Raw genomic sequence first — 12,272 nt, forward strand, 5'->3', positions numbered from 1 at the left:
TGTGGACTAGGCGCGAACGCAGACCCCACAATTTTAATGAATCACTGTTCTGCCAGATCAAACATACCCATTCCTGTGTCTCGATACATCTTCTATCATTATATGTAATCAGTTTTTTAAAATAGTCAACCATATAGGAGCCTATTCGTGACCAGACGCGCGCGCGCACACACACACAGCTTATATATATATATATATATATATATATATATATATATATATATATATATATATATATATATATATATATATATCTGTAGGTATTTAATAATTATTATAGTAAATAATTATGTCATTCCCTTTAAGAAACTTGTTTCTTATCGTTGAGCACTTTCAGTTGTAATAAAGTCGGTCAACTTAGCTAATAAGCGCAGATCGTCATATGATAATTAGATCACTCCAACTGATCTTAAAAGCATTTAATAAGTATAAATGTTTAAATATCAACTGTATCTCTCGCGGTTTGGATCCTTGCTAATGAAGCCAGACATGACTTCTGTTGCCGGGTTCGAATCTTTCGACTGACACCCTGCACTGATGACTACTGAAAGGATGAAACACTAGTGCCTGTAGGTATTTAATAATAATTACAGTATATATATATATATATATATATATATATATAGAGAGAGAGAGAGAGAGAGAGAGAGAGAGAGAGAGAGAGGGAGAGAGAGAGGGAGAGAGAGAGAAAGAAAGAAAGGAACAAACCAAGTTATGTGTACCTCAACGTTTCGTCTCCATTGTAAGACTTCTTCTGAATGAATCTTACAATAAAGACGAAACGTTGATGAACACATAACTTGGTTTGTTACTTTTTTATCTCTATATCGTCGGAATACTATTTCCATTATTCTTATATATATATATATATATATATATATATATATATATATATATATATATATATATATATATATATATTCAAGCAAACATTATGAAATGTAACGTGGGGTAATTAAAAATAAAATAGCGGAGCTCTACGGACAAACTTATCTTTAGTTAACTTTTTACTTTTACAACTAAATATACTAAATATAGTTTACTAACTAAATAGAAACGTTACTAGCCAAACCCACATGATTTTTAGAATATGACATCTTCGTTCTGTGACGAGTACGTACATAATAAAGATTTTTTTCTGTATATTTTTAAATAAGTGTAATTCTAAATATACAACACATTTTTTATTGATACTTGAAGGTTTAAACATTCTGATTTCTCCAGATAATTTTTAAACGGCCTTTGTTAAAAACAAAAAAAATTCTATTAAAACTTTTATTGCTTGTTTTATTAAAAAAAAAAGGTTGAAAAGATATTTTTCACTCAGTAGTGAGCTTTGAAAGAAATACAATCGACAAAAGATAAGCGTTTCATTATTAGTAGTCGCCATTTTGGAAAATCACTCACAAATGTGACTGTTTCACTCGCAATGTAAAGCCCTGAATAGACAAAAGGTAATGATAAAAAATGAGTAGTCAAATTTTATATCGTAACATTTCTTGGGTTTGTATTACTATACACATAGATTCGAAAAAGTTGTCAAAAAAACAAATACATAACAAATAAATGTTATCAAAAGCAAGATAAGTTACTTTTCTACCTAACTGGATACTTTTCTAGCGTTTTTATTTAATGTAACGTGTTTATTTAGCTCGAAAAACATATAGTGTTTACTGATGTATTGGAAAATTAAAAATGGCATCCGACTCTCTCTTTGACACAATAAGTTTGGGAAAAGGAGTTAAAAATAAAAATATACACAAAATACTGTTAGAACTCGCTCAATATATGTTACATTACCGTGACATAGGCTGACATATATTCGGTGGGTTTATAACAGTATTTTGTATATTATTTTATTTTTAACTCTTTTACCCAAATTTACCGTGTCAAAGAGAGAGTCGGCGCCATTTTTAATTTTTCAATACGGCGCATATGTATGTTTTTTTTAGCTGAATAAACATGTTACATCAAATAAAAATACTAGAAAATTATCCAGTAAGGTAGAAAATTAAATTATCTTACCTTTGATAATATTTATTTTTTTTTTGTATATATTTGTTTTTTGTTTTTTTAACAACTTTTTCGAATCAACGTGTGCAGTAATACAAACCCCATTTCTTCACCCTCACTGCACGAATCCCTCAACCCTATTTCTTTATAACTACCAATGATAACGTTTACTTTTAGACAAACTGAACAGATTTGATACAATTTTATTTGCCGTCTTTTGATAGATTTTCTGCTGAAAGTCACAGCTGGAATTGCTGGTGGTCTGACGTTGCTTACCTTCTCGGTGTGCGTCTCTGTTCTTTACAAAAAGTGAGTATACATAGTTTTTTTTTTGTTTTTTTTTTAAACGAATGAGTGTTTTGTCTTCGAGTGCGTATACGGTTTGTGAAAGTGTATGCAAACCTCACACTAAAGTTTGTTTTTTTTTACAAAGGAGTCACCACTTACCAAGGTCCGAAAGCCACTCGAGGTTAAGGATTAATGAGTACACGATGGTCACTGAGACAACAGCATAGTGATCATTAGTTGTAGGAAATCGGGTAGAACTTGACTATTTAAAGGGTCGGCTCAAGAACATTTGTTTATAGTGGACTTGAAAATGACGATGTCGTAGTCAAACGGAAAGTAGGCAAGTGGAACAGAGTTCCACAGGTGGGCAGTTCTAGGAAATAACTTTGCTCATGGAATCTGCGTTTAGATTTAGACACAGATAGAGAATAAAGGAAATTGTTGATAGTGGTTGTAGCTAGACGATTGCGTTTTTTAATGTTTGATAGGGCGAGGGTATAGATTAGAGCTCAGACGAGCAACTTCCATGAAAATAACAATAGAGCCGAACCAGTTTCGCAACGTCTCTTCTGTGGGAAATGTGACAACTTGTCCATTAAGAAATAGAGAAAGAAAGAGAGGGCGAGAAAGAGAGAGAGAAAGAGAGGGGAGAAAGAGAGAGAGACAGAGAAAGAGAGGGGAGAAAGAGAGAGACAGAGAAAGAGAGGGGGGAAAGCGAGAGGATAGACGTTTTAGATATTTTCGTTATCTGATACAGTATTTAAAAATACATTTTCTTTTTTTTAAGAACTTTTGTTGTTTTTGTATTATTATTTGTGATTAAGGTTTAGGGATAGAGTTTAGGGTCAAGGTTAGGGTTAGAAATTAAAGACCCCGCTCTAGATCTGTTATAATCTACTCGTTCTGTTGCGGTATGCACATTCGATGGGTTGAGCCAGCTGCCTAGGACGGATGAAGTTTCTCCGTAGGGAGTAAATTTATATTCACAAGCGGTCCTCAGTCGTACATGTATCCTGCTCAGACGAAATGAATTTACCGATGTTATTTTTTATCGTTTATATATATATATATATATATATATATATATATATATATATATATATATATATATATATATATATAACTATTTCACTTTTATGTTGTATTTTATTAATGTCTATTTTATAACGGTCAGTAGTTTGCATATATGTGCGTGTGTTCAGCTAGAAAAAAACTACAAAACAAACACCCTCAAAGTTGGTGTATTTTTTATCGTTGTGTCCTTGGGTGAATAATATCTAAAATTTAGACGAATTTGAGGGGGTGGGGGTGGGGGGGAGGTCAACTGAGTCAGGTTTCGTCCGGAAGGAGGAATGATTTTTCAGCCATTTTCAATGTAATTGTACAGTGACTTGAAAATAAAATGCTGATTCATTTTTTAGAGGAATCTATTACATAAAGGAAAGTTGCCTGCACGTATGTCCATCTCGAGAGGAATGGGCCAGGAAAATAGACAATGGCGGATCTAGAGGAGTAAACCTTAAACAAAAATTCGGTATTTATTCCGGTTGTGATCCAATCTCTGGCAACTTCGCATTGGCATCTTCCAACAGGTTAAGTAAGCAGCCAAAAAAATGAAGCGATTATCAAGTCAATCATCAGAAGATGGCGAATTTCAATGAAATCGTGAAATTCTATAAATCAAGGAAAAGGTGCTTCAGTAGAGATCATTACAAAAAAACAAAACGCCCTCCTACATACAGCACTGCTATTCTCAAATGGTCACCCTTCTGATACTGGACGATCTCAACGTTGCTTAACTTCGGTAATCTGACCAATTGTCAACAGATCCTAATTATAAAGTATTGTCATAACTCATCAAATTTCGTTAATTCCATCATTTTCAATCCTCTCATATTCTTCTTCATCATTTAACTTATCCTTGAGGTGCTTTTAATCCTGATAAGTGGTGACTCTTTATTAAAAACCTTAAAAAAATAAATACATCTCCACTTACGTGAGATGATTTTAACGACTTTTATTATTTGAATTATTCGAATTTCTGTCCTCATCTTCGATGTTATTCTCACAATGTGACGCAACGGATGGATAAAAGTGCTAAGTTACAATCCTTTCTCAATGGAGATTGAAGGTTCAATCCTTATCACAGGCGATACTAAGAATACAATTAACGTCTGACGGAAGAAGAGAAAGCTACCCCCCATGTGTAGCGATGGTCTATTAATGACATGTAAGATGGAGAACCATTGTGAATTAACATGGCTTTAGAATCGCTTGTCCATCGCAACCATCGGGGAAATGCCTTGAGCCTGCTCTTGGCCTGCAAATTCAGCAAGAAATACACTTAAACTTCCTGATATTTGCATATTAGTTTTGAAAATGGGCATTAATTACTACTACTATTATTATTATTATTATTATTATTATTATTATTATTATTATTATTATTATTATTATTATTATTATTAATAATAATAATAATAATGATAATAATAATAATAATAGTTGTTGAAAGAAAAATATTTCCTTGCAATTTTAGTCACTTCTGGATTTTTTTAAGAATTCGACTGAGGGCAAGTGGTGATAATCACGAAATTTTCTCTGGAAATGGACGTAACTTTTTTTAAATCAATTTCGTTATTTTACATTATTTTAAACTTTTAGATTATTACGAAAAAAAATTTTTTTTTTTAATCACAAACTTATCAACTAATGACTGTTTGAAATATATAGAATTCTTAATTTATCTGGAGAACTCTTTGTAAAAAAATTGTTTTTCAAGACAAAAAAGCAACACATTTTTAAATAAGGATTAATTTCATTAATTTCAGACTTTTTTTTCTTAAACAAAAAAAAAATAACATGTTTAAATAATATCTAATTTCACTCGTTCCAGAATTTTGTGTTTAAACAAAGTGTTCGTTTACAAAAAAAAAAAAAAAATCGCATATTTTCGTATAATTAAAACCTGCATTCATTTCAAAATTTCATTTTCTTAAAGAAATTCTTCGTTTATAAAAAAAAAAACACAATCACGTATTAATCGGTAATGATTATTTTCATACATTTCAGAATATTCTGACTTGACTGTTTTAATTTATTTATAAATTTAACAAAAATTATCTCCAAAACCGACTGTTTTCATTTATTTCGATGTTATAAATAAAAGAAATTGTCCGTTAAAAAAAAACGATTGTCTCCCTCTGTCTTGAGTGAAACCATTAAAATATGAAAATAGGAAAACCTAAAATACAGAAGCGCCGGATGTTAATATTATTGATCCAGTTTCTTGCAATCCCTAAAAAATGATTTTTTTTAAATATTGTCCTTTTTTTTTTTTTTTTTTTTTTTTTTTTTTTTAGATCGACCAGGAAAACATCATCATCTCCGAGTCCTTCGCCAGATTCAGATCCCGAAAAGGATGCGGATCTAAACAATGATGGTCCTCAGGAAACGAAAGCCGATGAGGATGCTTGCGAGGAGGAAGCCATGTATTTTGTGATCGAGCCCGATAAATACCCTCAAACAGAAGTCGAGGAGAACACGTATAATTCTATCGATGAACTCCTACCCAAGATCCACCCGGAAGTTGTCACCCGACGCTTATACAATCCCATGAGACACTGGGAACTTCCGGCCAAACCCGTATCCACGATCATCGAGGAAGACGTGTACGATCACATTCCGGATGATGTCAACCGCGCAAACTCGTCGCAGGATTTTAGCACTCGCGGAAGTCGTAGCAGCGATTTTAGCCAAAGTTCTTGGAAGAGAAAGCCGTGTAGTTCACAACCCGGTTCCATTTGTGAAGACACCCAGAGTAATGTTCCTTTGATTCTAAATTCGGGAGAAGAATGGTCTGATACCCCGAACAGTACTCTTCCGAGAGTCCCCGGGCCTTACAACACTACGCTACAAAAGAACCCATCTCCACCACAAATCGACACGGACAGCGAGTCGGATTCCGATGCCATATACGAGCAAGTGGACGAGCTGTGTCAAAAAAGTAGCGGCTATTACGGTAGTGTGCGACCCCCGCTGCAAGATATTTATGAATCGGTCGATGACTCGCCCACCAAGATGGGTCGATGTTCGACGTTCTTGCCCGCACGAAATGAAAGCTTTTCGCAGAAAAAAAATACGGACACTCTTCAGTCTAACGATGACACCAATAATAGCCGGAACAATTCAGAGGAAACGTACGACCATTTGAATGAAAATTGGGATAGAAAATATGCGCGATTCAGCAATCCCGAAAACAATGGACATATATATGCACACCTCGGCGACAATTTTAGTTGATTCATTTGTCTTTAATTGTAAATATAAACTTAAATGAAAAAAAATAATGATAAAATGTATTTATACAAACGAAAGGACATAAGATGCGTCCAATAAATCTGTTCGTAAGATGCGTCTAATAAATCTGCGCACTTAGCATAGAAAAGACTATTTTAAACTTAAGTGTGACAGACCAACGAATGTGTTACTTCGAACCTAAATTTGACAAACCAACAAAAATGCTATTTCAAATTTAAGTTTGACAAAACATGATATTTCAAACTCGAGTTTGATTAACCAATGAAAATGCTATATCAAATTGAAGCATTATAGACCAACGAAAATGCTATTTCCAACTTAAGTGCAAACGATCAAAGGAAAAATTTTTAAAACCTTATCATGACTAACCAACGAAAACGACCAACAAAATAATATTTGAAACTCAAATTCGACAGATCAACAAAATGCTATTTCAAATTTAATTTTCACAGACAAACGAATATGCTATTTTAAAGTAAAACATGAAAGACCAACAAATGTTATTTCAAAGCTCAATTTGACAGACCAATTTATGCTATTACAAACCGAGGCATGGCAAACAACGAAACTGCTATTTTGAAGTGAAACATGATAGTCCAACGGAAATTATATTCCAAACTTAAAATTTGACAGACAAAGGAAAATGCTATTTCAAACTTGAGTCTGACTGACTAACGAAAATACTATTTCCAGCTTAAGTTTGACAGACCAACGAAAATGCTATTTAAAACTTAAGTCTGACAGACAGACGAAAATGATAATTTAAACCAAAGTTTTACTGATAAACGAAAATGTTATCTCAAACTTAAGTCGGACAGACCAACAAAAATGTTATTTCAAACTTAAGTCGGACAGACCAACAAAAATGTTATTTCAAACTTAAGTGCCAAAGAATAAAGGAAAAGCTTTTAAAAATGGCCAACAAAATGCTGTTTCAAACTGAAACATAACAGACAAACGAAAATTCTATTTCAAAATGTGAAATTAATGAAAAATCAAATGAACTAACGAACAAAGTAAGAACGCGTTTTCGAAAAGAATATGATGGTTCTATGAAATACATCAAATTGAAGTGCATTCAAGATCTCCGCAAATTTGAGAGTATTCTATTTTCAAAATTGGTGGTAAAATACATCAAATTGAAGTGCATTCAAGATCTCCGCAAATTTGAGAGTATTCTATTTTCAAAATTGGTGGTAAACGATTGCAACATATTTTTTAATAACAAATTTCTAAGAAATTCTTTCACCAGGAAAGAATGTGTTAATTAATCAGTTAAATCCGAAAGAAAAAAAGGAAACAAGTAAAAGTAATTTTATTAGAATGACGGTCAATAAAAAAATCCAAACTCGAAAACAAACTAAACGACTTGTGACCTGTTAGGTCAGTATTTACACACACACACACACACACACACACACACACACACACACACACACACACACACACACACACACACACACACATGCTATTAAATATTTGTAAATTCTAAAATGATTGAATAAATATTTGAAAATATAGTTACAAATGTTAACTAAACTCTTGTGATGTTATAATCTCTCTCTCGCTATATATATATATATATATATATATATATATATATATATATATTCTTTTTCATTTCGATACTTTTTGTGATCAAGAGCGGAGGTCCGCTTGAAATATTAAACAATAACAATAAAAATATTAACTACAAAAAGTAACATCGTTTTTATGCTTCAAAATCCTCTCATAACCTTTAAATCGCTATCCTAGAAGCATGCGTGGACTTTTAACATTATATATATATATATATATATATATATATATATATATATATATATATATATATATATATATATATTGCAATTAGGAAGGGAAGACTTTTATGATTCATGATTAAAAGTAAATTTGTATATATATATATATATATATATATATATATATATATATATATATATATATATATATATATTCCTTTAATCTTCTCTCCAAAAATGGGGGAGGGATAAGGGGGGCAGGAGAGGAAAGAAAGAGAAATGGGGAGCCAGCTGACCGGTTTCGACCCTCGCTTCTCAAAGCTGTATCGAGGGAATTTTTAAAAACAAAGAATGAAAAAGCGATTAAAATTGCGTTTTATTCAATTTACGGGGAGAAAAAAAAAGTGGGAAAACGATTAAAATAAAACTGCGTTATGGTCGAATATCCTAGAGATTAATCACGTTCAAACCCAGGAGGTATTCCCTTTGTTTGCAAAGGGGAGGTTTTCTAAGTCGAACGTGAATAGTCTCCAAGATCTTAAGATGATATAGTGAATGAGCACGACTAAGAATAGAAAAAGAGTCCGTGCTAAAGTTCGCTCCACAAGACGTTTTTTTTTTAAGTAAATGATCCGTAATTGAAGACCCGCATGTGTTAGTAACAACGTCCGTTGCCTGGTAGGTTCCATTTCTAATCTTACTTGGTACATGTTGTTGGATTCTTCCATCTAATCTTCATGTCGTTCGATCCAAGTAGTTGGCACAGCAACCACATTCAAAATTGTAAATAACGTTACTATTATGGTGGGGATGGGGGTTAGAACGTCTTTTCGAGAAGATGGTAATAAAGTTCTCGTGGAGAACACAACACACACATTGGCAGCAAAATAACATCCATGAACAGCTGAACTTATTTGTTTGGCAAATTTCTCACTTACTGTACCCAACCAAGGAAAACGAAGATAAATTGGACATTTGACCACTTTAATTTGAGAGAATTCAGCCGGACTTAACATAGTTATTCGACCCTCCTCAGATCCTTGGGGGGATCTACAGCTCCCCAATGAGGGCAAATTGCTCCCTCAGGTTGATTACGTCACAAATAAACGAGTTATATATATATATAAAAAAATGTCGACCCGGATTTTTTTTCTTTCTTTCCAGTTTTATTTTTATGAGTTACCAAGATAAAATGTAACATCACGTAACGTTACACCTGCATCGTTGGGGACACTAACTTCTAAGATTGTTTTGTTTTTTCTTTTTTGTTCCATTTCATTATATCAGGTTTAATAGCTCCGTTTTAAACGGTACATAGCTGTATCAACTGTATAGTCATAATGGATGGTGTATGACTAGGTGTATCAGAAAGTGTCCATTAAAAATGATGATCAGAACTTTAATAATTCAACTTACTATCTTTCGAAGCTTATAACTACTACACTTTAAAAAAAATAATTGAACATTTTATATCTATATCATAAATTGCTAGATGAAAAATGATGTTTTTAAATTGCAACAAAATTTACATTACATAAAATAAATCCAAGGTAATTTTTTGATTCAATTTAAATTAAATTTTTATACCTTACTTTGTAAAATTTATAAAAATGCACTTTTAAGATAAATAAATTTCAAATTGAATCTTGTACCTTTATTTTTAAAGCCTATAATAAAAACATTTTGTTTAACAATTTTCATGCCTTGGGTGAAATGCTTTTCTAACTTGTATCTTATCTTTTTAAGTTTATATTTTAAAACTCTCCTTCTCTCTATTTCAGTTTGTATTTCTCCTCCCACCACAACTCATTTTTGCAACCCCTTTTTGTATTATTACAGGTCTGAATATTCTCTCTGTTTCAGTTTGTATTTCTCCTCGTACAACAACTCATTTTTGCAACCCCTCTTTGTATTATTACAGGTCTAAATATTCTCTGTTTCAGTTTATATTTCTCCTAACACCACAACTCATTTTTTGCAACCCCCTCTTTGTAATACAAGTCTGAATAATGAGATTATCTGAATTTTTTTAGCAAAAACTTTAAAATAACTTTTTTAGATTAAATTTTTAAAACTTCTTTCAGAATAGAAAATCTTTAACATTTAATAAGGAACATATTTCATGTAAATTTCATTAACAAATATTCAGTAGATAACGAGAAAAATGGACATGAAAATTTCAAAAGGATTGTATAACTGGATACGGTCAATAGTAGTCCTCGCCAGCGAAAGTCTTTGTTATTATTATTATTATTATTATTATTATTATTATTTAAAACATTTTTCTTTTTACTGGTTCTACTAGTACAGTTTTTTATTGGTTCTACTAGTACAGTTTTTGAAACGGAATCGGTTCTTTAAAATACGTTATTTCGTAGCCTTGCCTTTAAAATGCAGTTTTACAATAAATTTCATTAATAACTTCTGAAAAAATGTTGCGTTTTTTATTTCTTCTTTCGGCAAGACCTAATTCCAGTAAAATGGGTAATAGTATTCAAAATGGCGCCAGGAAATGGAGACGATCAAAAAATGACAGAAATGAAAATTAACGGGACAACAATAAACTGAGAGGCTCATGGGGTTACGAGTACATCCGGAAATGACTCGCATCCGGAAGTGACTCATCCAGATTGTTTCAACCAGAAGAGTTTTTTAGCGCTGAACTGGTTTTGAATAACTTAGATAACAATCTGCCCTTTTTCTTCTTTATTATTGGTTCCTGTGTTGTGTTTGTCGGGAAATTACCATCATTTTAATACGCTTTAAATACAAAGATTTTATATCAGTATTTTTTACGTTTTGGTGTTGTTGTTTTTTTTTTGTTTTTTGTTTTTTTCCAAAACACATGGTCGCCATTTTGTGTTCTGTACTTACTTGAGTACAAACAGAAAAAAGGGAGAGAATTAATAAACAGTTGGATTTGCACACACACACACACACACACACACACACACACACACACACACACACACACACACACACACACACACAAAGGAGCTTCAACAGTAAAGGGGTGTGATTTTGTTGCCAAGCGGGTGTGTCGGGGATATGTACGTCGCGGGGGCAGAAGTGGAACGAGTTGGTGAGAGCGCATTTCATTAAAATATTTGTAAAACAGGCACAGAGAGGCAGCATTGCGGCGATGGGACAGGGGTTGGAGCTTAGTTAACAAAGTGGGACCTATTAGATTGAAGACTCTTTTTTAACTATCCAAAAGGGAGAGACTAGTGGTAGATGCATCTCTCTATGTTACATCCTCATGAGGTGTAGTATAGCTTGGAGGAATTCTTCAATCCCTACAGATCTTCTGCGTCGACAGAAAACAGCTGTTTGCCTTTCTGAAGTAGTTGCCTTTCTGAAGTAGTTGGTTATGTAAAGCTGTTAAGATATACCTAGTACTGATTTCCCCTGTCTTTTTAGTGGCTGGGATAATAGAATCAATAAAAAAAGAACAGCTATAACTTCATTATTTGCTCTGGGATTCGATTTAATTTTTACATTAATTTACTACAAATACTTTAAGATGAACAGCGTCTTTCATTTCCGTAAAATGGAGAAAGTCTCATCTGATCACTTTGGCATTGATTGCTCTGAGATTGGTCATGAAACCAGGAATGTCACTTCCATGCAAATCCCCCAACAGTGCAACCTATTAACAATCACTTCTCCAAATTAACGATCATTCAAAGGCAGATAACTCCAAGCCAAAACGAGTATTCATTATGTAACAGTTTCTATGAGTTTTCTTTCTCATAAAATTTATTAGTACTTGGACTTATACTTTAGTCTTTGGGGCATATAATTATGGAGTTGGCATCATAAGGGCATCTTTACACATCTGCATGCTAATTGTTGATTCCATTGTTTAAAGGTTATAGTTATTGAGTCAACACTTCAGCTGGGAAAGATTAA

The 12,272-nt window shown here is 32.7% G+C and overlaps 1 protein-coding gene across 2 annotated transcripts in view; it reads left to right on the plus strand.

Annotated features, from left to right (window-relative positions):
• Nucleotides 1–8,160, plus strand: part of LOC145249020 (uncharacterized) — a 210,113-nt gene extending 201,953 nt beyond the window's left edge. Inside the window, exons 5-6 of one of the 2 annotated variants that reach the window (XM_080110879.1) lie at nt 2,238–2,322; nt 5,664–8,160. In XM_080110879.1, the coding sequence (XP_079967005.1) occupies nt 2,238–2,322; nt 5,664–6,603 (1,025 nt within the window). In that variant the 3' untranslated portion in view covers nt 6,604–8,160. The remainder of the gene's footprint in view (nt 1–2,237; nt 2,323–5,663) is intronic. The other variant, XM_080110880.1, reaches the window with a different exon arrangement.
• Nucleotides 8,161–12,272: the final 4,112 nt, after the last annotated feature.

This window comes from Euprymna scolopes, chromosome 27 (assembly GCF_053919585.1).
Source record: "Euprymna scolopes isolate OS-2025 chromosome 27, ASM5391958v1, whole genome shotgun sequence".
In the NCBI taxonomy this organism is placed as follows: Eukaryota; Metazoa; Mollusca; class Cephalopoda; order Sepiida; family Sepiolidae; genus Euprymna; species Euprymna scolopes.